This window comes from Oryx dammah, unplaced genomic scaffold (assembly GCF_014754425.2).
Source record: "Oryx dammah isolate SB20612 unplaced genomic scaffold, SCBI_Odam_1.1 HiC_scaffold_25, whole genome shotgun sequence".
In the NCBI taxonomy this organism is placed as follows: domain Eukaryota; kingdom Metazoa; phylum Chordata; class Mammalia; order Artiodactyla; family Bovidae; genus Oryx; species Oryx dammah.
In genome coordinates, this window is record NW_024070209.1 from 5,879,228 (window position 1) to 5,905,796 (window position 26,569).

Here is a 26,569-nt window from a genome sequence, read left to right on the forward strand (position 1 = left end):
TTGAAGAATAAAAGCCATATGATTATCTCAATAGATGCAGAGAAGGCCTTTGACAAAATTCAACATCCATTTATGTTAAAAACTCTCCAGAAAGCAGGAATAGAAGGAACATACCTCAACATAAAATCTATATATGACAAACCCACAGCAAACATTATCCTCAATGGTGAAAAATTGAAAGCATTTTCCCTAAAGTCAGGACAAGAGTGCCCACTTTCACCGCTACTATTCAACATAGTTCTGGAAGTTTTGGCCACAGCAATCAGAGCAGAAAAAGAAATAAAAGGAATCCAAATTGGAAAAGAAGAAGTAAAACTCTCACTGTTTGCAGATGACATGATCCTCTACATAGAAAACCCTAAAGACTCCACCAGAAAATTACTAGAGCTAATCAATGAATATAGTAAAGTTGCAGGATATAAAATCAACACACAGAAATCCCTTGCATTCCTATACACTAATAATGAGAAAGTAGAAAAAGAAATTAAGGAAACAATTGCATTCACCATTGTAACGAAAAGAATAAAATACTTAGGAATATATCTACCTAAAGAAACTAAAGACCTATATATAGAAAACTATAAAACACTGATGAAAGAAATCAAAGAGGACACTAATAGATGGAGAAATATACCATGTTCATGGATCGGAAGAATCAATATAGTGAAAATGAGTATACTACCCCAAAGCAATCTACAGATTCAATGCAATCCCTATCAAGCTACCAGCGGTATTTTTCACAGAACAAGAACAAATAATTTCAAGATTTGTATGGAAATACAAAAAACCTTGAATAGCCAAAGCAATCTTGAGAAAGAAGAATGGAACTGGAGGAATCAACTTGCCTGACTTCAGGCTCTACTACAAAGCCACAGTCATCAAGACAGTATGGTACTGGCACAAAGACAGAAATATAGATCAATGGAACAAAATAGAAAGCCCAGAGATAAATCCACACACCTATGGACAACTTATCTTTGACAAAGGAGGCAAGAACATACAATGGAGTAAAGACAATCTCTTTAACAAGTGGTGCTGGGAAAACTGGTCAACCACTTGTAAAAGAATGAAACTAGATCACTTTCTAACACCATACACAAAAATAAACTCAAAATGGATTAAAGATCTAAATGTAAGACCAGAAACTATAAAACTCCTAGAGGAGAACATAGGCAAAACACTCTCCAACATAAATCACAGCAGGATCCTCTATGATCCACCTCCCAGAATACTGGAAATAAAAGCAAAAATAAACACATGGGATCTAATTAAAATTAAAAGCATCTGCACAACAAAGGAAACTATAAGCAAGGTAAAAAGACAGCCTTCTGAATGGGAGAAAATAATAGCAAATGAAGCAACTGACAAACAACTAATCTCAAAATATACAAGCAACTCCTGCAGCTCAATTCCAGAAAAATAAACGACCCAATCAAAAAATGGGCCAAAGAACTAAATAGACATTTCTCCAAAGAAGACATACGGATGGCTAACAAACACATGAAAAGATGCTCAACATCACTCATTATCAGAGATATGCAAAGCAAGACCACAATGAGGTACCATTTCACACCAGTCAGAATGGCTGCGATCCAAAAGTCTACAAGCAATAAATGCTGGAGAGGGTGTGGAGAAAAGGGAACCCTCCTACACTGTTGGTGGGAATGCAAACTAGTACAGCCACTATGGAGAACAGTGTGGAGATTCCTTAAAAAATTGCAAATAGAACTGCCTTATGACCCAGCAATCCCACTGCTGGGCATACACACTGAGGAAACCAGAATTGAAAGAGACATGTGTACCCCAATGTTCATCGCAGCACTGTTTATAATAGCCAGGACATGGAAACAACCTAGATGTCCATCAGCAGATGAATGGATAAGAAAGCTATGGTACATATACACAATGGAGTATTACTCAGCCATTAAAGAGAATACATTTGAATCAGTTCTAATGAGATGGATGAAACTGGAGCCTATTATACAGAGTGAAGTAAGCCAGAAAGAAAAACACCAATACAGTATACTAACGCATATATATGGAATTTAGAAAGATGGTAATGATAACCCTGTATGCGAGACAGCAAAAGAGACACAGATGTATAGAATGGACTTTTGGACTCTGAGGGAGAGGGAGAGGGTGGGATGATTTGGGAGAATGGCATTGAAACATGTATACTATCATGTAAGAAACGAATCGCCAGTCTATGTTCGATACAGGATACAGGATGCTTGGGGCTGGTGCACAGGGATGATCCAGAGAGATGATATGGGGTGGGAGGTGGGAGGGGGGTTCAGGATTGGGAACTCATGTACACCCATGGTGGATTCATGTCAATGTGTGGCAAAACCAATACAGTATTGTAAAGTAAAATAAAGTAAAAATAAAAATTAAAAAAAATAAATAATTTTTAAAAATTAAAAAAAAAATAAAAAAGAATCCATTGACATCAAAAAGAAAGAAAGAAAGAAAGAAAGAAATATAGCTTGAAGTTCTTTTATTTGGATCCATTCATACATATATTCAGTTGATCCAGCACCATTTGTTAAAAAATATCCTTTCTCCAATAAATTGGCTAGGCACCTTTGGTAAAAATGAAAAAAAAAAAAAAACTGAACTTGGAACAATTGAACAACCATATGCAAGCAAAGGGCTTCCCAGGTGGCACTAGTGGTAAAGAACCACCTGCCAATTCAGAAGACCTAAGAGATGCAGGTTCAATCCCTGGGTGGGGAAGATCCCCTAGAGGAGGGCATGGCAACCCACTCCAATATTCTTGCCTGGAGAATCCCATGGACAGAGGAGCCTGGGGCGCTACAGTCTATGGGGTCCTACAGAGTCAGACACGACTGAAGCGACTTAGCACACACGCACATGCAAAGGTTAACCTAAACCTTACATGTTATAAAAATGACTCAAAATGGATCATAAGTCTAAATGTAAAATGTGTGAGACTCTCAGAAGAAAGCACAGGAGAAAATCTTCTTAGCCTGAAATTAGGCAAGGGGTTCTTAGATCTGCCACCAAAACACAATCCATAAAACAACCACCACAATATTGTAAAGTAATTAATCTCCAGTTAAAATAAGTAAACTAATAACTTGGGCTTCATCAAAATTTAAAAAATGTTTGCTCTGTGAAGACACTATTAACAGACCAAAGGGCAAGCTGGCAAAATATTGACAAATCACGTGTCTGACAAAGGACTTGTCTGAATACAAAAATACACTGCCTTACATCAACAGTAAGGAAACAAACAACTCAGTTTAAAAATGGTGAAAGACATGATCGGATGCTTCACCAAAGAAGATACACAGATGGTGGAAAAATACATGAAAAGATATTCAACATCATTAGCCATTAGAAAAATGCAAATGAAACCCCAATGAGGATTGTCTACTGCTGAGTCACCTGGGAAGCCCTGCACATCTCTTTGATGAGCTAAAATAAAATGTATCAACAATACCAACTCCCCTTGAGGATGTTGGAACATCCGGATCACGCCTATCTCATTTGCAAGAGGTAAAATGGTACTGCTGCCAGACTGCTGGAAAACAGTCTGGTGGTGTCTTAGAAAGTTAAACATCTGTGTGATCCAGCCATCCTTCTCCCAAGTTACTTCCTACAGAGAGCTGACATCGCACATTCACACAAAAACCTGCACACAAATGTTCATAGCTGCTGTGTTTATCATGAAGGAAAATGCAAAACAACCCGAACTGCCTTAAGCAGGTGAACAGATAAGCCAGCTGTGTTATTGATATACCTATGCGATAGAAAGCTACTCAGCAGTGAGAAGGAGAAGATATTGGTAGGTGCAGCAACTTGGATGAACTGGGTAGAAGCCAGCTCAAGAGGTTACCTGCTGTCTAATTGTGTTTGTACGACATTCCTGAAAAGAGAATGCAGTGATGGAGAACAGAACAGGGGCTTCCAGGGGTTACAGACATGGAGAGAGTGAAGGAATTTTGGAGGGAATGGTAAGTGTGTGGGAGAGTGCAAGTGTTCCATAGCATGAGCACCCGAGCAGACCTCCTCCCCCACTTCCTAGTCATGAACTTCAGCAGTTATTCACCCTCTGGGTACCTCAACTTCACCTGTGAAAGGAGAATGATAACAGATCATTATGAGGATGAAAGGCATTAATACATGTAAAGCACTTAAAATAGGGCTATGACATAGTAAGTGCCCAGACAGTGTTAGCAAGGTCAACAGTGTCCCCTGGGAGAAACCAGAAAAGATAGAAAGATAAGACTGGGGCTCACTGAGCACTGCATTCAAAATCAAAGGTGGAAACTTGTATCGAGGTGTATTTAACATACACACACATACCCCTTCCCTTCCTCCCAGACCACCTCCCTGTCTCTCTTTTTCTCTCTCTCTTAAGTTGAATAAAAAGAAGACAAACAGCACAACTGAAAAGTGAGTGAAAGATTTGAACAGACACTCCAAAAAGAAGATATATGAAAGAGCATTAAACATGTGAAAATACGTTGAGCATCACTCATCATCAGACAACTGCCAGTTAAAACCACAATGAGCGATGGATGCATAGATATAGAGAGCAGACTTATGGACACAGAGGGGAGGAAGGAGAGGGCGAGGCAAATGGAGTAGGATGGAAGCATAGACACTACCGTGTCTAACATAGATGGCCAGTGGAGATTTGCTGTATGACCCAGGGAACTCAAATCAGGGCTCTCTAACAACCTAGAGGAGTGGGGAGGGCTGGGAAGGGGAGGGAGGTTCAAGATGGAGGGGACATATGTACACCTATGGCTAATTCATGTTGATGTATGGCAGAAACCAAACCAATATTGTAAAGCAACTATCCTTCAATAAAAATAAATAAAAAGACAATCACAATGAGATAATACTGCCTGGCTAAAGTGAAGAAGGATTGGCAGTGCTCAGTGCTGGCATGGATGTGGAGCGATAGAACTCTCATACATTGTAGGTAGAAATGCAGAAATAGGAGAGCCACTTTGTATAACTGTATAGTACTGTCTTACAATGTTACACATACACTTAGCATGTGAAAGTCGCTCAGTCGTGTCTGACTCTTTGCAACCCCATTGACTGTAGCCTGCCAGGCTCCTCTGTCCATGGAATTCTCCAAGCAAGAATACTGGAGTGGGTAGCTGCTCCCTTCTCCAGGGAATCTTCCCGACCCAGGAATCGAACTGGGGTCTCCTGCATTGCAGGCAGATTCCTTACCAGCTGAGCTACCAGAGAAGCCCTACGCTTACCATGCTGCTGCTGCTGCTAAGTCGCTTCAGTCTTGTCCGACTCTGTGCAACCCCATAGACGGCAGCCCACCAGGCTCCCCCGTCCCTGGGATTCTCCAGGCAAGAACACTGGAGTGGGTTGCCATTTCCTTCTCCAATGCATGAAAGTGAAAAGTGAAATTGAGGTCGCTCAGTCGTGTCTGACTCTTAGCGACCCCATGGACTGCAGCCTACCAGGCTCCTCCATCCACGGGATTTTCCAGGCAAGAGTACTGGAGTGGGGTGCCATAGGACCCAGCAATTTCACACCGGGGTGTGTACCCAAGAGAAATGTATGCCTATGTCTATACAGAGACAGGGAGATGGATGTTGAGAGCAGCAGCATTATTTTTGTTTAATTTTTATACGATTTTTAAAGGGTACTTTCCACTTACAGTTATTTCAAAGTATTGGCTATATTTCCCATGTTGTACAATCAGAGCCACATTATTTTATTAATTAGTTTAATTAATGGCTGTGCTCCGTCTTCATTGCTGCCACGGGCTTCCTCTAGTTGTGGTGAGTGCAGGCTTCTCATGGCGGTATCTTCTCTCGTGGAACAAGGCTTCAGAACTTGGGCTCAGCAGCTGTGGTACATGGGGGCTTGGTTGTCCTGAGGCATTTGGGATCTAGCGAAATCAGGGATTCCCTGCATTAGTGCATGGATTTTTAACCAGTCGACCACCAGGGAAGCCCCCAGCATTATTCTTAATACCCCCAAACTGAAAACAGCCCAACGAACTATGAATCAGCAGTCAAAAGGAATGAAGTATTAATATATACAATAACATGGATGAATCACCAAAACTTTGTGCTAAAGTCAACTGCATTGTGCTGATTGCATTTGTATGAAATCCTAGAAAAAGGCAAAACTTCAGTGACAGCAGACCAGGGGTTTCCTAGGGCTGTGATCCAGGGGAGATCAACAACAAAGACACAGGAGAAAACTTTTTAGGGTGGAGGAACTATTTTACAGCTGAATTTTTGTGGTGGTTATGGTGGCTCAGATGGTAAAGAATCTGCCTGCAATGCAGGAGACTTGGGTTCGATCCCTGGGTTGGGAAGATCCCCTGGAGAAGGGAATGGCAACCCACTCCAGTATTCTTGTCTGGAAAATTCCATGGGCACAGGAGCCTGACGGGCTACAGTTCATGGGGTCACAAAGTCAGACACGACTGCTGATTTCACTTTCCACTTTCAGGCAATTACTAAGATTCATCAAACCACACGCATAATATGGATGAGTTTCATTGAACATAAATAATGCCTCAAAGGACAAAACAAACCCCAAACCTGCCTGGTTAAGTGTCTTTCAACCTGTTTTCCTGATGCCTTATGCCCGGTGGTCCCAGGGCCTGCCAAAACAGGCCTCCTTTATCAGAAATAAGGTCATTTAAGGCTTTTTTTTTCCTTCTTGGCTCAGAGCTGCAGATCCAACTGACATTGACCGATTTCCAGTGGGCACCATCGTGTGTCCCAGGCGGAGGCTGACGGAAACAAGCTTGTGTTCCTGTCACTAATGATATAAGCCTTCATCATCGGCTCTGCCAGGCTGTGTTCATTGTCATTACACCCATTGAAGAAGAGAACAGAGTTATAATGAGCCGGGTGTTATCCGCTCACCAATAATTTATAATGGGCAAACTAGGACAGGCATAGAGCTTTTTCTGGCTAAGGAGGTTGCATGTCGCTCTTCAAATCTAGGCTGAAAATTTATTTATAATGCATAGACAGTCACTCACAAAGTTAAAGGGCTCCTTTGTTCCCCCTCATGTGTTTGAACACTATGGGTTTTACCCTGGACTAGCACAAAGGCCCCTTGGCATCTCACTGTTGCACCTGCAGCCAGTCTGTGACTGGGAGAGAGCGTTCCTGGGGATAGTGACTCGGCTAGAAATGAGGCCTTTGTAGAAACGCCTAGAGGATTTCAGGCCCTCCCAAAACTCTAAGGAGAGACAGGAAGGAGGAAAAGGTCAGGAACAGGAACAGACCCTTAGGCAAGGGTAGCGATCATGTGCTTTAGGTGAACTTTGAAGAATTGCCTTAGGTGCTATCAGGAAACATCCCAAACTGAGATGACATTAGCAAAAGGTGATGTATGAATGGGTGCGTTGAAATCAAGACAGGTCGAGGGACTTCCCTGGTGGTCCAATGGCTAAGAGCCAGTACAGGGTGCAGGGGGCATGGGTTTGATCCCTGGTCTGGGAAGATCTCACGTGCCGGGGAGCAACTAAGCTCAGGCACCACAGCTACTGAGCCCGTGTGCCACAGCTGCTGAAGCTCAAGTGCCTAGAGCCTGTACTCTGAAACAAGAGAAGCCGTGGCAGCAAGAAGCCTGTGCACGCCCCTGGAGAGCAGCCCCAATGTGCCACAGCTAGAGAAAGCCCACATGCAGCTACAAAGACCCAGAACAGCCAAAAACTTCAAGAATAAAAAGGACAGGTCGTGTCTAATTGGGTAGCAAGAAGCAGAATATTTATGACCATCACGGTGTCCAGGGAAAGGGTATTTGGGGTGTGTGCCTAGGTTTCCAAGCGCTCTTGGGGGAGCCCGAATCTATGTGGATGCTGACACCTGTGGATATTGATACCTACCCCAAGGCAGGTGAATCCCTCTAAGGGGAACCCACTGAGTTGTCACAGGCCACCAGCACCCTCCAAATCATTGCAGATGGTGACTGTAGCCACAGAATTAAAAGAAGCCAGCTCCTTAAAAGCTATGACAAACCTAAACAGCGTATTGAAAAGCAGAGACATCACTTTGCTTGACAAAGGTCGGTATAGTCAAAGCTATGATTTTTCCAGTGGTCATGTATGGATGTGACAGCTGGACCATAAAGAAGTCTGAGAGCCAAAGAACTGATGCTTTTGAACTGTGGTGTTGGAGAAGACTCTTGAGAATCCCTTGGGCTGCAAGGAGATCAAACCAGTCAATCCTAAAGGAAATCAACTGTGAATATTCATTGGAAGAACTGTTGCTGAAGCTCCAATATTTTGGCCACCTGACGCCAAGAGCCAGCTCATTGGAAAAGACCCTGATGCTGAGAAAGAATGAGGGCAAGAGGAGAAGGGGGCGGCAGAGGATGAGATGGTTGGATGACATCACTGACTCAACAGATATGAGACTGAGCAAACTCCGGGAGACAGTGAAGAACAGGGAAGTCTGGCATGCTGCAGTCCATGGGGTCTCAAAGAGTCAGACTCAACTGAGCAGCTGAACAACCACCATCACCAGCATCCTGTCCGGGCCGCACATTGGCCAGTGACCTCCTGGTGGGTGACTAGCTGCCCCAGGCACCTTGATCCTGGGCCCCAGGGTGCCTGGACCAGAAAGTAGACTGAGTTTGATGGGCCCTGCAGCTGTGGTCCCTGTTCTGTCACTAAACTGACTTTCTGGAACAAATCCATCTGGGCTGAATGTGGGAGGGGTGAGTCCGCCTTCCCAGCCCTGGATCAACGTTAAGCAAGCTGGCCGTGGAGGAGGGGCTTGACCTGCAGAGCTGAGAGCTGGCCCCGGGCCTGTGATATGCTAAGGATCAAGGCCTCTGGGACAGCCCCGCTTCCCAGGCTGGTACAGGTGGTTGGGGTGGTGGTGGTGGGGTCTTTGTTTAATAGAGCAGCCCCTGCAGCCATGGTTTCCTCTCCAAGTTCCCGGAACCCTTTGGTTCTCAGAGCCTCAGTGGGAAGGCCCTCAAACTGAGTGGCTCCACACTGATTACTTCTGTAGTTGTGTGGTGTAGTATTTCATTTTTTAAAAAAATATACTCTATTTTTAGAACAGTTTTAAGTTCCCAGCAGGATTGGGTGGAAGGACCCATGCCCTCTTTTTCCATATGCCCTCTGCCCGTATATATTCACAGCCTCCCCTATTATCAACAACCCCCAGCAAGGGTAGTCCATTTGCTGCAATTGATGATGCCACATTGACAGGTCATTATCCCCCCAAAGACTATCGTCTACTTTCGGGTTCACTCTTGGGATTGTACATTCTATGGGTTTGGGCAAATGCATGCACCATCGTGATATCATACAGAGCAGTTTCCCTTCCCTAAAAATTCTCTGGATTCTGTGTTTTCACCCCTCCCCGCTCAGCCCCTGGCCTGCTGATCTTTTCACTATTGCCATAGTTTTGCCTTTTGCAGAATGTCATGGAGTTGGACCCTTGAGTATGGAGACTTTTTCGATTGGCTCTTTCACTTTGTAATGCGCATTGAAGTTTCCACCGTGTCATTTTTTAAATTAATTAACATATTTCTCATTTTTGGCTGTGTTGGGTCTTTGTTGCTGTGCACGGGCTTTCTCTAGTTGCAGCGAGCGGGAGCTCTTCTTCCCAGGCTTCTCCTTGCAGCGGTTTCTCTTGCTGCAGAGCACAGGCTCTAGAGCACATGGGCTTCAGTGGTTGTGGCTGCCAGGCTCTAGAGCACAGGCTCAACAGTTGTGGCTCATGGGCTTAGTTGCTCCGCAGCACTTGGGCTCTTCCTGGATCAGGGACCGAATCCACCTCCCCTGCGTTGACAAGCAGACTCTCATCTACTGCGCCACCAGGGAAGTCCCACTGTGTCATTTTAAAAAGGGTTCAGATACATTTAGCAGCTTGGCAGTCACGTGCAATCCCTGTCACGTTGGCTCTGGACCACGTGTGGCTTGTGGATGGTTTTGTGGGGGTGTGCCTGGACTCCCCAGCAGGATGATGAGCTCTGGGGCAGGGGACAGGGCTTGTGCCCTGGTGGTACTGGCTCTCTACTGGATGCTTGGGGTGCCTGCCTATCCTCTGTGACTTGGTACCAGAAGCTGGGTGCTCTGGGTTAGAAGGAACCTGGTTTGGGCTTGAGGATGAGCTGTTAAAAGCAAACCCTTCAGGGCTATTTATATTGATGAAGAGTATTGTTTGTTTCTGGAGTCAGAGCAGCTGAGTTCTGACTGTGGAGCCCATCTGTAAGATTTTGCCTCAGGTGGTTCAGTGGGAAAGAATCCACCTGCCAATGCAGAAGACAGTTCAATACTGAGTCAGGAAGATCCCCTGGAGGAGGAAATGGCAACTCACTCCAGTATTCTTGCCAGGAGAATCCCATGGACAGAGAAGCTTGGCAGGCTACAGCCCATGGGGTCACAGAGAGTCAGACACAGCTGAGCAACTGACTGACTGACTGACAGGACTCACTACTACTGTCTCTCTCTGTGTCCAGGAGTCTAGCAGAACATCTTCTCTGTCCCCGTCACCCAGCTCGGAAATGTGACAAATGTTCCCTTCCCTGAAAGATTTCTATTGTTGTTTGTTTCTGTTTTTTTAATTAGGACCATTATTTGAATATTTGTTTTCACTTACGTGGCAGCACCGGCTCTTAGCTGTGGCTCTTTGATCTTGCTCGCAGCGTTCAGACTCTTAGTTGCATCATGTGGGATCTAGTTCCCCGACCAGGGATGGATCCTGGGTCCCTGCATTAAGAGCACAGTCTTAGCCACTGGACCATCAGGAAAGTCCCTCCTTGAAAAGTTTTGATCAGATAATCTCAGAAGAATACACTCTGACCTAAAGTACCTCCAACCCATAAGAAAACCTTCTGAAAGTGGAATGTTCCAGGAACCTGTGCCTTTCCTGCAGTGTGGGAGACCTGAGTTCCATCCTTGGCTCAGCAAGAGCCCCTGGAGTAGAAGATGGCAATTCCAGCTTTCTTGCCTGGGAAATCTCATGGACAGAGGAGCTTGGGGGCGGCTACAGTTCATGGGGTCACAAAGAGTCAGAGATGAATGAGACTAACACTTTCCCTTTTTGTGTTGACAGAGCTTCCCGAAACAAGTCTGAGAAGAAGCGTCGGGACCAGTTCAATGTCCTCATCAAAGAGCTCAGCTCCATGCTGCCTGGCAACACGCGGAAGATGGACAAGACCACCGTGCTGGAGAAGGTCATTGGGTTCTTGCAGAAACACAATGGTAACCACGATCCTCTTTCCATTTTTATTTCTCTTCCTGCCATTTCCACTTGACGACTTTATCAAGCTGGCTTCCCTGGTGATTCAGACGGTAACGAATCTGCCTGCAGTGCAAGAGGCCAGGGTTCAATCCCTGGGTTGGGAAGATCCGATGGAGAAGGGAATGGCTACCCACTCCAGTATTCTAGCCTGGAGAATTCCATGGATAGAGGAGCCTGGTGGGCTACAGTCCATGGGGTCGTAAAGAGTCAGACAGGACTGAGTGACTAATACTTTCACTTTTCTCTCACTTTTATCGTTTGTCTTCCTGCTTGGTTCTCCCCAGCAAACCCGACCTCCTTGGTCATAGGTTTCCTCTTTCCAACACGCTCCACCCTCCAGAAAAACCCCATCTCCAGCAGGTTTGGGGCAGGACATGCCCCTCCCAAATTGCTTTCTCAGCCAGAGGGGCAGACTCACAGGTATCACCCCGCCCAAGCAGGGCAGCACCAACTATGGGAGCATCTTGATTAAAAATGTCTAGAGCAGTCCTTTTCATTCAGCCCTGCAGGCACCATGCCCAGGTATTAATTTCCCACTGACTTAAACTGTACTGACGTCTCCATTCATTTCCACCACCACCCCTAAAGTCTTTGGCCTTCTCAGTAACACCATGGGAAAAAGTAATCAAAAATAATTAACTGACTTAATGTCAAATCTGTTTTTACAATGAGGTGTAACTCATATAGCATAAACTTCATTACTTTAAAGGTTATAGCTCTGTGGTTTTTAGTACAATCTCTTCATGAGGTTGTGCAAGCATCAACACTACCTAAATGTACTGTCCCCGAAAGAAACCCTCTGGGGATTCCCAAGTGGTGCTAGTGGTAAAGAATCTGCCTGCCAATGCAGGAGATGCAAGAAATGTGGGTTTGATCCCTAGATCGGGAAGATCCCCTGGAGAAGGAAATGCCAATCCACTGCAGTATTCTTGCCTGGAAAATCTCATGGAAAGAGGAGCCTGGCAAGCTACAGTCCATGAGGTCGCAAGGGTCGGACACAACTTAGCGACTAAACCCACCCCATACACATGGAATCATACGATATGTGGTCTTTTCTTTCCAGCTTTTTTCACTTAGCATCCGCATGTTAGCAACTGCCTGTGTTTCATTTCATTTTATGGCCAAATAATATTCTATTGTATGGATATACCATTTCATTTATCTGTTTATCTTTTGACAGATATTTGGGCATTTTCATTTGGGGGCTGTTAAATAATGCTGCTGTGTACATTCCTGTACTTATTTTTGAGTGGATATAATTTTCAGTTCTCTTGGGCATGTATCTAGGAGTGGAACTGCTGGGTCAAAGGGTAACTCGTTGTTTAAGTTTTAGGGAAACTGCCAAACTGTTTTCCCTAGCAATTGCACCGTTTTACATTCCAACAGCAATGTATGAAGGTTCCAGTTTCTCCACATCCTCACCAGTACTTGTTGACAGTTGTGTGTGTGTGTGTTTGTGTATGTGTTCGTTGTAGCCTTCCTAGTTGGTAAGAAGTGATATCTCATGGTGCTTTTGGTTTGCATTTCCCTAATACCGAATGATGTTGAGCTTTTCACGGACTTAATGGCAATTTGTATCATCATCTTTTGAGGATGTCAGTTCAAATCCTTTGCCCATTTTTAATCAGGTTATTTATGTTTTTGCTGTTGAGTTGTAAGAGTTCTTCATACATTCTGGATACTAGACCTTTATCAGATACGTAATTTGCAAATATATTCCTCATTCTGTGAGTTGTCTTTTCACTTTCTTTTTGAAAATATTTATTTATTGCTATTTTTTGCTGCACCGGGTCTTTGTTGCTGTGCGTGGACTTTCTCCAGTAGTGGAAAGTGGGGGCCACTCTAGTTGTGGTGCATGGGCTTCTCATTGTGGTGACTTCTCTTGTTGTGGAGCACAGGGCTCCAGGGTGCGCAGGCTTCAGTAGTCACTGCACGTGAGCTCAGTAGCTGGCGACTCGCAGGCTTCGGAGCACAGGCCCAATAGCTGTGGCCCCTGAGTTTAGTTGCTCCATGGCGTTTGGGATCTTCTTGGACCAGGGATCAAACCTATGTCCCCTGCATTGGCAGGCAGATTTTTAAGCATTGAACCACCAGGGGAGCCAGACTTTTATAATTTTAAGCTATAATTTAAGCATTTAGATATAAGCCATAAATTAAACATTTAGATAGTTGGCCCATTTTGAGTTACTCTTTTGTATATAGGAAAAAGGGAAGGAGTCAGAATTTATCCTTTGACCTAAGATTTTCTAGTTATCCCAGCAGTCCACTTAAAAAAAAACAAAAAACTTTTTGATACTTTATAAAGGTATAACACATATACAGAAAATACACAGTCATAGCTGTATGGTGGAATTAGTCATCACAGAGTGAATGCAGCCAGGAAACCAACACCCAGGTCATGAAATAAAAGCTTCCCCAGAAGATGCCTCTCCTATTTAACTCTGCTTTCCCCAAAGATAATCTCTGGCTGCATTCTCTCTACCTTCCTTCCTTCCTCTCCTCCTTTTTCTTTCTTCCTTCGCTGGTGTGATGCTGCACATGGGCTTTCTCTACTTGCAGTGAGTGGGGCTTACTCTTCATTGCAGTGTGCACTGCGGTGGCTTCTCTTGGTGCAGAGCACAGGCTCTAGGCACACAGGCTTCAGCAGGTGTGGGTCTCGGGCTCAGGACTGTGGTGCTCAGGCATAGTTGCCCTGCAGCATGTACGACCTTAGTTCCTGGAACAGGGATTGAATCCGTGTCCACTGCGTCGGCAAGGCAGACCCTTAACCAGTGGACCACCAGGGAAGTCCCCTCTGACTGACTTCTAATACCAGAGATGGGTTTTTTCCTGTTGGAGCCTTATTCAGATGAAATCGTATATTATGAACATCATGTTTGTGTGATGAAGCCGTGCACTTCCAGCTCGATGGCTACTTCTTGTTCCTTGGTACCTAGTATCCCATTCTATGAATTTACAACTTGAATTCATCCTTGAATTTACATCTTTCTCAAACTATCCTCTCTTCATTTTACTCCCCTTCAACCCTTTTACCTCTTGGTCTTCCCAGGCGGTGCTAGTGGTAAAGAGCCGACCTGCCAATGCAGGAGATTTAAGAGATGTGAGTTTGATCCCTGGGTCGAGAAGATCCCCTGGAGGAGGTCAGCACAACCCACTCCAGTATTCTTGCCTGGAGAATCCCACGGACAGAGGAGCCTGGCGGGCTACAGTCCACGTACTTGCAAAGAGCTGAACACGATTAGAACAACTTAGCGCACACGCAAACCCTTTTAACTCCTAGCATTACCCACCGTGCGCTACCACTTGCCTGTGGATGGTACCAAAAAATTTAAGAACGGTTGGGAGGATTCAGGAACTATTAACAAGCAAGAAGAGCAAAATTCTTTTTTTTTCTTAATCATGACACCCAGCAACCAAGCATATTAAAGTCATAAATGTCAGATTATCGAGGAGATAATTACAGTTCTTCTGTGCTTGCCATGAGGCTTCTCCTTCACTGAACATTTTCCCAGACAAGCTGATTTCATGGGAGAGGGCACAGCTGGGACACTAGAAAGTTTCATTATACTTGTTATTCTTTTATTATTTCTGGAATAATTGTATATACCTATTACAAATGTGACAGTAATGATATAGCCTCCTTTTTTGTCCCCCCCATAGCTGCCCAGGGGAGAGTAAAGAACATGTTAATTGGTTTTGTTAAAAGTTGGGGGAGAACAATCAAGCCGGGATTGAAATAAAGTATCGCAGCAGCATTTGATTGCCCCTAATAGTTTAAGCAGAATGGTTATATGTCCTAAATGATGATTTAGCTAAATGAAAGAGCAGGTTGGTTTGATTCCCAAGATATTTTGTGCAAATTACTCAAAGCAGGTCAGTGTCACTGAGAAATAGTACAACCGGGATCAAATCCATCCGTGTGACATTTATGTTGGGCTCTGCCCACTGTGGAATTACAGAATTGTTGAATCTGGAAGCTGGAGAGGATGGGTCAGCAGAAATTCATCCTGCTACCACCTGGAGCTCCTGTGTCCACCTCACCTTTTTCATAAGACTGAGCCCTACCCCACACAACCCACTGAAATGCAACCAGAATCAACCCTAGATCTCCCTCATCCTTATCCCATACACAAAAGAAAACAGAAAATGCATGACAGATTTTATGAAGAGATATAGTGGCTGGACCAAAATTTGTGTTAAAGCAAAAAAAAAAACAACATGCAATAACTGTACTTATAATCCAAAGGGCTGTGAACTCTGCAGGCATCTTCTAAGGAGCATGATCTGCATTCATTTGGGGCTCACCTTGAGCCAGGCAGGAGTTGCTTAAGGCCTCCACAGAGTAACTCGTGAAAGTGTCAGTCACTCAGTTGTGTCCAACTCTTTGCAACCCTACGGACTGTAGTCCGCCAGGCTCCTCTGTCCATGGGATTCTCCAGGCAAGAATACTGCAATGGGTTGCCATTCCCTTCTCCAGTAGTTGATATGCACAGGCTTAATTGCTCCATGGCATGTGAGATCTTCCTGGATCAGGGATTGAACCCGTGTCTCCTGCATTGGCAGGCAGACTTGTAACCACTGGACCACCAGGGAGGCCCAGAACTGTGGATTTGGTGTACTTTCTGCCTTCATCCTGAAGGGAGACCATGTGATATTCTAGCTATGCTGCTGCTGCTGCTAAGTCACTTTAGTCGTGTCCGACTCTGTGCAACCCCATAGACGGCAGCCCACCAGGCTCCCCCATCCCTGAGATTCTCCAGGCAAGAACACTGGAGTGGGTTGCCATTTCCTTCTCCAATGCATGAAAGTGAAAAGTGAAAGTGAAATTGCTCAGTCGTGTCCGACTCTTAGCGATCCCATGGACTGTAGCCCACCAGGCTCCTCCATCCATGGGATTTTCCAGGCAAGAGTACTGGAGTGGGGTGCCATTTCCTTCCCCATTAGCTATGCAGGTAGTCATTAAAATAACTTAGCTCTTTCATCAGTAATCTGCCAAGCATCCCTGTTTTCTCAGTTTGGTAGATAAACCTTGATCCTGGAATGCATACTTCTGGAAGAAATTCCAAATCAAAATGAGAATTTGACTATGTTTCTCCATAGGGCAATGTGTCATCAGTATCTGTTACAGGAGCATGCTCAGTCACCAAGTCGTGTCCAACTCTTTGTGACCTCATGGACTGTAGCCCACCAGACTCCTCTGTCCATGGGATTTCCCACTCAAGGAGACTGGAGTGGGTTGCCAGAGCTATTACAGAAGAGAAGCCTCTAAATTATGTCAATAGTAGGGCATAGTGAGTAGCCTTATTCATGGCCATCTAACTGTCACTTCCACAGGACCAGGCTGACTTGTGTGCTTTCCTCTTCCTGTGTGAGTCTCAGCTGGTTTGATGTCATCTTCTCCCAACATCCAACCCCAGTCCTTACCCCTGCCCTTCCAGATGTCTGCCTTAGAAGGTGGGGGTGGGGTAGGGAGGACAGCAGAGCAAGGAGACATGTCCCTGTTGGTTAGGGTGATAGTCACCCCACCAGCCTACTTTCTGCCCCATTTTCTAGATTCTTCCTTGACCATATATAACCCAACGTTGTCCTGCTGGTTTCCTGTGGAGCACGAGCTATTGGGAGGCAGGTGTTCTATGCATAAGTACAACCTACACTATGGTAGGCTTTGGGGGTTCCACTGTTAATTGCAATGCTTCCCTAAAATATTGCTCCCGTATGGCTGTATTTCCCTTGCTATTTAGAAGCCACTTGGACCATATTGCTCTGTTCATCCTGCCCAGTCACCGACAGCTTGTAATGTTGGTCCCATCAAATACCAGTGGAGATTCAATTCAGTTCAGTCAGTTCAGTCGCTCAGTCATATCCAACTCTTTGCAACCCAATGGACTGCAGCACACCAGGCTTCCCTGTCCATCACCAACTCTCAGAGCTTACTCAAACTCATGTCCATCACATCGGTGATGCCATCCAACCTTCTCATCCTCTGTTGTCCCCATTCTCCTTTTTATTTTTTAAATTTATTTCCTCTTCTCCATTTGCCTTCAATCTTTCCCAACATCAGGGTCTTTTCAAATGAATCAGGTCTTCGCATCAGGTGGCCAAAGTATTGGAGTTTCAGCTTCAGCATCAGTCCTTCCAGTGAATATTCAGGACTGATTTCCTTTAGGATGGACTGGTTGGATCTCCTTGCAGTCCAAGGGACTCTCAAGAGTCTTCTCCAGCACCACAGTTCAAAAGCATCCATTCTTTTGCACTCAGCTTTCTTTATGTTCCAACTCTCATGTCCATACATGACCACTGGAAAAACCATAGCTTTGACTAGACAGACCTTTGTTGGCAAAGTAATGTCTCTGCTTTTTAGTATGCTGTCTAGGTTGGTCATAGCTTTTCTTCCAAGCAGCAAGCATCTTTTAATTTCATGGCTGCAGTCACCATCTGCACTTATTTTGGAGCCCTAAAAGATAAAGTCTGCCACTGTTTCCCCATCTATTTGGCATGAAGTGATGGGACCAGATGCCATGATCTTAGTTTTCTGAATATTGAGTTTTAAGCCAACTTTTTCACTCTCTTCTTTTACTTTCATCAAGAGGCTCTTTAGTTCTTCTTCACTTTCTGTCATGGGGATGCTGTCATCTGCATATCTGAGGTTATTGATATTTCTCCTGGCAGTCTTGATTCCAGCTTGTGCTTCCTCCAGCCTGGCACTTCTCATGATGTACTCTGCATATAAGTTAAATAAGCAGGGTGACAATATAAAGCTTTGATGTACTTCTTTCTGATTTGGAACCAGTCTGTTGTTCCATGTCCAGTTCTAACTGTTGCTTCTTGACCTGCATACAGGTTTCTCAGGAGGTAGGTCAGGTGGTCTGGTATTCCCACCTCTTTAAGGATTTTCTGCAATTTATTGTGATCCATGCAGTCAAAGGCTTTGGCGTAGTCAGTAAAGCAGAAATAGATGTTTTTCTGGAACTCTCTTGCTTTTTTGATGTTTCATTGGATGTTGGCAATTTGATCTCTGGTTCCTCTGCCTTTTCTAAATCCAGCTTGAACATCTGGAGGTTCATGGTTCACGTACTGTTGAAGCCTGGCTTGGATAATTTTGAGCATTACTTTACTAGCGTGTGAGATGAATGCAATTGTTTGGTAGTTTGAGCATTGTTTGGCATTGCCTTTCTTTGGGATTGGAATGAAAACTGACCTTTTCCAGTCCTGTGGCCACTGCTGAGTTTTCCAAATTTGCTGGCATATTGAGTGCAGCACTTTCACAGCAGCATCTGTCAGGATTTTAAACAGCTCAACTGGAATTCGATCACCTCCACTAGCTTTGTTCATGGTGATGCTTCCTAAGGCCCACTTGACTTCACATTCCAGGATGTCTGGCTCTAGGTGAGTGATCACACCATCGTGATTATCTGGGTCATGAAGATCTTTTTTGTATATTTTTGTATTTTTCTGTGTATTCTTGCCACCTCTTCTTAATATCTTCTGCTTAAGTTAGGTCCAGACCATTTCTGTCCTTTATTGTGCTCATCTTTGCATGAAATGTTCCCTTGGTATCTCTAATTTTCTTGAAAAGATCTCTAGTCTTTCCCATTCTATTGTGGAAGTGGTCTCCCCGTCCTATTCCTCAGCCATCTCCGAGAAAAATCAGAGATTTGATTATAACACTGAATTCTTTGGATTTCCTTGGCAGTCCAGTGGTTAAGACTGCCTTCTAATGCAGGAGGTGTAGGTTTAATCCCTGGTCAGGGAGCTGGAATCCCTGGAAACTACCTGAGTGTTCACTGGCAGATGAATGAATAAAGAACACGTGGTACATATACACAACAGGCGACTACTCAGCCCTAAGAAAGAATGAACTAATGCCATTTGCAGCAGTATGGGGACTTCCCCGGTGGTGCTAGTGGTAAAGAACCCACCTGCCAGTGCAGGAGATGTGGGAGATGTGGGTTCGAACCCTGGGTTGCGAAGATCCCATGGAGGAGGGCATGGCAACCCACTCTGGTATTCTTGCCTGGAGGATCCCATAGACAGAGGAGCCTGGCAGGCCAAAGTCCATAAGGCTGCCAAGAGTCAGACAGTACTGAAGCGATTTAGCACATCGCAATATGGATGGACTTGGAGGACATTATACTAAGTGAAATAATTCAGATGGAGAAAGACAAATACTGTATGATATCACTTATATAGACATTCTTAAAAAATACAACAAACTGGTGAGTATAACAAGAAAGAAGCAGGCTCACAGATATAGGGAACAAACTGGTGATTACCAGTGACGGGGGCAGACAATCAAGGGGTGGAGGTATGAGAGGGACGAACTGTCGGGCATAGGATAGGCTCAAGGATGTGCTGTACAACGTGCGGAATATAGCCAAGATTTTAAAATAACTGTAAGTGGAAAGTCACCTGTAAAAATTGTATAAAAGTTGTGGACTTCCCTGGTAGTCCAGTGGTTAAGACATTAGCTTCCAATGCAGTGGGTGTGGGGTTCATCCCTGGTCTGGGAGCTAAGATCCTACATGCCTTGTAGTCAAAAAACCAAAACATAAACAGAAGTAATAGCATAACAAATTCAGTAAAGACTTTAAAAATGGTCCACATTAAAAAAAAACTTTAAAAAATTATATAAAAATTAAAAACCAAAGCAAGAGCATTGCAGGTTAGTCCGTGAACAAAAAAAAAAAGGTGAAATGCCCTGAATTGCAATTGCAATACAGTTCTTCTAGAAAAGAAACTTGATTGGTGTTTTCCCAAACCTGACAAAAATGCTAAAAATTTACACAAAATTACCAAGTCGTGAAGCAGAAAGAAATTCTTCTAAATCATGAATAGGAAAAAAAAACAATTTCAATCAACTATTATAAAGAAAAAAAAGCACAAAAGGACAGGAAAACCAGAATGTTTACAGAGTTTTGTGTAGACCAGTGACTATTAGATTTACAAATACTAACAACGTCTTGCAAACAAGGTAGTTACTTGAAACAGGTGAAGTACAGATTAACCCCAGAAAGTTTTAGGAAAAGTAAATTCTGGCCTTCAAAGCAACTAAGCAGCATGTATTTGTATAACGAATTATACTTCAGTAACTGGAAATGCTGAAACATACATTGCAATCTGTACAAACGCAGTAGGTTAGGAACTACATGCCCTAAGATGTTTCTGGAATTTTTAAAATCCCAGCTCGCTCTCAAATCTTGTAAAAGTCACCACTTGCCAGATTGTTTTCTTTCTTTTTTTTTTTTTTTGTAAGGTTTATTTTTTTTTTTTAATTTATTTATTTATTTTTAATTTTTACTTTAACTCTTTAGATCATTTCAAAAGTCCTACAGTTCACATGATTTAGATCAAACTGAAGTTTAACCAGGACAATTACAAGGTCAGATATTATACACAGGAAAAAAAAATACAATTCTGTATCAAAAATTTAGTTTAAGTAATCTTTTATTTCTCTTTTAATTTCTAATTTTAAAGTTACTTTAATAAAATAAAAGAGTGAACAGAAAAAAATAAAAATAAAAAAAAAAAATAAAATCCCAGCTCGCTGAAGTATTTTGTTTCGCCTTGACCATGAAGAAGCAGCCTAAGGACATGCCCCCCACCCCTGTCCTTGTTCCTGTTGCCTTGATAACTCGAGTGGGTTGCCCTTTCCTTCTCTAGGGGATCTTCTCCAGTCAGGGATGGAACCCCCGTCTCCCGCCCTGCCAGGTGAACTCTTTACCCTCTGAGCCACCAGGAAAGCCAGGTGGCAGCTCCCCAACTCTGGCCGCTGCTGATGGGCTTTGTCACGCAGAAACTCAAGGGCAAGGTGCCACGTGCTAATCGCAGGCACTACGCCTGGTGCAGAGGGTGGGGCGCTCTCTTCCCAGAGACCTCATTAAAGGTCAAAATGAGAAAACATCAAGGGTCTGTTATCTCTACCCCATCCTTGGAGATCAGAGTAGCATATGTCCTTATATCAGCTTCTTTTATTAAACTACACATTTATACGAAATTGCATAGAAATAACATATGTATCATTTCTTAATTCCAGTTTCTGGGTGTCTTTTCATCTGAAAGCTTGTTTGTGCTTTTTTTTTTTTTAGAGGTCTCAGCGCAAACGGAAATCTGTGACATTCAGCCGGACTGGAAGCCTTCATTCCTCAGTAATGAAGAATTCACCCAGCTGATGTTGGAGGTGAGATCCACATTTCAATTAGCTTGATGGGTTGCGGATTAAAATGTGGCTGCTTGTTCCAGATAAGACCCTGTGCCCGAAGTAAACAACTGTTCTTGACCCTGAAAGGAAGGCTGGGAACAGACAGACTCTTGAAAAAAATCTGCCTGCTGTGGTGTGTGTTTTGGCTACTGAGTTGGGCAGGAAAAGCCAGAATCCCCAAACTCAGTGTGAATATGTCCTGTTGCCATGGTGACTGCAGGGCAGACCCACTCCAGCCTCCCAACCAGAGGACACCTAACGGGAGCCAGGCAGGGAAGGAGACGGCAGTAGGGAGAGCGAGGGTATTTATGTAGAATATATATATGCATATGCCTGTGTGCTATTGTGTCCGACCCTTTATGAGCCCATGGACTGTAGCCCACCAGGTTCCTATGTCCATAGAATTCTGCAGGCAAGAATACTGGAGTGTGTAGCCATTCTCTCTTCCAGGAGGTCTTCCCAACCGAGGGATCGAACGCTGGTCTCCCTCATTGCAGGCAGATTCTTTGCCCTCTGAACCACCGGGGAAGCCCAATGCAACAATTATATATTCTTGGTAGGACACATTTTGAAAGCAAAAATCTTCTTTTAAAATTATGCTTTTAACTTGAGGTCCTGTTTCATCAACATGGTGTATGGTGTCAACCATACATGGCCATGCCCCACCCCCCACGCCCCCAGAGTGTGCTCTCTCTGTGTGGAGAAACGCACATTTCTTCCTCTGAAAAGTTATGTGCCTGTGCCCATCTGCTGGGCTGGATTGGAGAAAGTCTGGCTAATCTGAGTGCCTGGCCTGCCTCATGTGTCTCTAGGGGTGAGACTTCTCAGGACAGATGAGGATGTGCTGTGTGCTAAGTCATTTCAGTCACGTCCAACGCTTTGCGACCCCATGGACTGTAGCCTGCCAGGCTCCTCTGTCCATGGGATTCTCCAGGCAAGAATACTGGAGTGGGTTGCCCTGCCCTCCTCTAGGGGATCTTCCTGACCCAGGGATCGAACCCACATATCTTGTGTCTCCTGCATTCGCAGGTGAGTTCTTTACCACTGAGCCACTGGGGAAGCCCAGACGAGGATAAGTCACTGCAAAAACATCCAGCCAGTTCTGACTTCTAAACTAGGGATGAGACTGGGAGTGTTCAGATACCAAGGTGGACATGGAGAAAGCCCCAGAGGCGGTGTGTCTGAGCCCCTGAAGTAGAAGAAGAAAGCTGGGGTGGATGGATTCAGTCAAAAGAAGTTAGATGCTGGCTGTGTCACTGGTTCCCGGCAGGGTAATAGAAGGTGACTCTGGGCTCCAGCTTTCTAGATCTCATCTCCTGTGCCTATATAAGACTGATATAAACTTTAATTTACATAGATTAACTGCAGAAAACAGAAAGTTACTCGAGTAAGAAAATGCCAGAATGAAGCTGTCCAAATATTATGAAATATAAAGGCATTAATGAACATTTACATGAGATGAAAGATACTTAAATCTGCATGTGAACTATATTTAAAGAAAATACAGAACTTTCTCCAGAAGCAATGCATTTTAAGTATGTTAAATTTAGAGCAGCTTGTGATATACAAGGTTGAATTAATGTATCATTATGCTATTTCACAGAAATCGTTTTATCTCCTAATTCTTAGGGAAAATTAATTAAAACACATAACCCTATAGCACATAACATTCTTGGAAGCCTGTGGCACATTCTACCCTCCCCGCCCCCAAGGGAATTTCAAGGTATCAAAGGTGTTTGAGGAAACAAGATTTTTATAAGGTTAAAAATGTAGTTTCTTATAGTAGTCTCATGGTGTCCTGTATTTCAGTGGAGTCAGTTGTAACTTCTTTTGCATTTCTGATTTCATTGCCTTGGACCCTCTCCCTTTTTTACTTGATGAATCTAGCTAAAGGTTTATAGGTTTGTGTATCTGTTCAAAGAACTGGCTTTTAGTTTCATTGATCTCTTCTGTTGTTTGCTTGGTCTCTATTTTGTTTATTTCTGCTCTGGTCTTTACGATTGCTTTCCTTCTATCAGCTTTGGGGGTGTTTTGTTCTGCCTCTAGTTGCTTTAGGTGTAAGGTGGGTGTTGTTCAGTCGCTCAGTCATGTCTGACTCTTTGTGACCCCGTGAACTGCAGCACACTATGCTTCCCTGTCCTTCACTGTCTCCTGACGTTTGCTTAAACTCCTGTCCATTGAGATGTAAGATTAAGTTGTTTATTTGAGATTTTTATTGTTTCTGGAGGTAAGCTCCTATCTCTATGAATTTCCCTCTTCAAACTGCTTTTGCTGAGCCCCATAGGTTTTTAGATTGTTGTGTTTTCATTTTCATCTGTCTTTAGGTATTTTTTATTTCCTCTTTGAGTTCTTCAATGATCCACTGGCTGTTTAGTAGCAGATTGTTTAGTTTCCCTGTATTTGTGTTTTTTTGCAGGGTTTTTTTTGGTGTGTGTGTGTGTGTGTGTGTGTAGTTGATTTCTGATCTCATAGCGTTGTGGTCAGAAAAGATGTTTGACAGGATTTCCGTTTTCTTAAATTTGCCGAGGTTCACTTTGCAGCCCAGTGTGTGGTCGGTCCTGAGAATGTTCCACGTGGCCTTGAAGCAAAACTGTACTCTGCTGCTTTCGGATGGAGTACTCTGTAATCACCAATTACGTCCACCTGGTCTAATGTGTCATTTAAGGCTCATGCTTCCTTATTGATATTCCATGTGGATGATCTGTCTGTCGATGTCAGTAAAGTGTTAAGGTCCCTCACTATTGTGTTACTGTCCATTTCTCCTTTTCTGTCTGTTAACATTTGCCTTATATATTGAGGTGCTCCTGTATTGGGTGCATATATGCTCCTAGTGTAGACTCTTTGAAGTCAGTCTAAAGGAAATCATGCTACATAAGTGAATTGGACCCCAAATTAAGCCTGTACAACAAGCAGGCATTCTGGGTAAATGGCATCTTTGAGGCATTGGGGAGACCCTCCAACTAGAACTTTAGATTTGTCTCTGACTGTCTTAGGCTCCTCTTCCACCCTTTTGCTCCTCAGGAGGCACGGACTGGGTGATGGGTGACAGGAGCCTCCTCTATACCTTTCTTGCGATGGTCCCCATGGGATGATGCTCTCATTTTCTAGGATGCAGCCTCTCCATAGGATGCATCCCATCCCAGCTGCACACCCCACTCCTTTGTTCAGAGCCTCTGCAGGGAGCATGAGGAATCCAGATGCCATGTCTTCATAACTAGGAGTTTCCTTCTTTAAATGAAGATGAAACCCAGGACAGAGCCCGTCCCCAGGGAATGGCACTACTGGTGTCATCTGAGTGTGAATCCCCGCTGCCTTCTTCTTCTCCCAGAAAGGCCCCAAACCAGACTCCAGGATAACTCATACCGCTGTGGGATTTGAAAGAACGAAAGCGACTTGGTTGCAGCCAGCCAAGCTGGTTGAGTGAAAGCTGCCCAAGATGGTGGCCACAAGTGTTAGAACAAGTAAATTCAAAGGAAAGGACACTCTCGTTGACAGGCAGTTACGGAATATTTGATGTTTCTGAATTTGGTTCAGAAAAGCTACAGCCATCTTTTTTCTTAGCCCAGAGGTTGTCCCAGAGAAGACAAGAAGCACTCTGTCAGAACCAGGGATTGGCAGAGAGGGGTCGTCTCATTTCCACCTGGTGTGTGGCAGGTGTGAAACTCGGCCCATTGTGGAATCTCGGGTGTCCACTGGAGCTCCTGCCAGAGTCCCCATTTCAACAAGAGGGGCACGCCTCTTTTTAATCATGTCCTGTTGAGTCACTCCCAAATGCTGCCAGTGGGACTTCTGAAACCATTGCAAGCGTTCTTAACGCAGTGACTCAGCGTAATCCTCGTGCGTTTGATGGAAAATGCCAATGGGCTGATGAGCGTCATCTTCCGTCCATAAATACCTCCTGCTTTTTAACACCTACTTGCTTTATAAATTCGAGAGGGCATGGGCTCACTGTGCAAGAAGAGGATTTAGACTGCTCCTGCTTTCCCCAGTATTTCAATCTGCTGTTTCCAAAACGGTCCCGCCGACGTCATCCACAATGCCTCCACCTCTTAGAAAAATTCACCTCCAGGAGCGCTGCTAATATGACTTCTTTTAATTTAGAAAAAAATACTCAAATGGAAAAGAAATAAAGGTCACCAGAATATTGCGGCTTCCCAGGTGGCTCAGCAGGTAAATAATCCTCCTTCTGATGCTGGAGTCACAGGTGATGCAGCTTCGATTCTGAGTCAGAAGATCCTCTGGAGGAGGGCATGGCAACCCACGTCAGTGTTCTTGCCTGGAGAATCCCATGGACAGAGGAGCCTGGCGGGCTACAGTCCATGGGTCGCAAAAGAGGCAGACACGACTGAGCGACGGAACACAAAGGCAGGATGTACTTTGGTGTTCACTATGACTGGTAAATCTGGCCCCAGATTTCTCCATCTCAGCACAATTAGCGTTTTGGACCTGATCCTTCCTTGTGGTAGGGACACGCTGTGTATTGTAGATGGGATATTTCAAAGCATCCTTGGCTCTACCCACTAGAGGCCTACAGTGCCCACCCCAGAAGTGACAGCCAGAAAGGTCTCTAGACATGGCCGGATGTTCCCAGTGGGGCAGAGTTGCCCCCGGTTGAAAACCACAGATACAATCGAAGAGAATGGGGTCCACTTAAAAAACGTGCTTTAATAGATATTTCAGTCTTAAATCCTGCAGTGTGTGCTGTGTGCTAAGTCACTTCAGTCGTGTTTGACTCTGTGCAACCCTATGGACTATAGGCCACCGGGCTCCTCTGTCCATGGTATTCTCCAGGAAAGAATACTGGAGTGGGTTGCCATTTCCTCCTCCAGGGGATTCTTCCCAACCCTGCAGAACCTAAGTGTTAAATAGTCAGTGACCCTAGTAGTCATTTTCCCAGTGAAAAGAACTCTCTCCCATGTGGTGTGTGCTGATGGTGGGACCCTTCTCTGCACACTTCTGGACTACTTCTGGTTCCTGCTGCCAGGCACTTAGCTGTACCTTCCTACCCTGAAAGAATCCATGCCCTCTTGGCTGCACAGAAGATCAGTAACACCCTGGGAAGATAGAGCTGAGGGTATACAAAATGTTTCCAGAACTTTCTAAACACATACTTCACTTTGGGAATTTTTTTCCC

The 26,569-nt window shown here is 44.3% G+C and overlaps 1 protein-coding gene across 1 annotated transcript in view; it reads left to right on the top strand.

The window, feature by feature from the left end:
• The window catches only part of NPAS2 (neuronal PAS domain protein 2), a 125,840-nt gene that overhangs the window by 23,240 nt on the left and 76,031 nt on the right, over positions 1–26,569 (top strand). The window contains exons 2-3 of the mRNA XM_040267695.1: positions 11,049–11,197; positions 21,323–21,414. Coding sequence (XP_040123629.1) covers positions 11,049–11,197; positions 21,323–21,414 — 241 coding nt within the window. The remainder of the gene's footprint in view (positions 1–11,048; positions 11,198–21,322; positions 21,415–26,569) is intronic.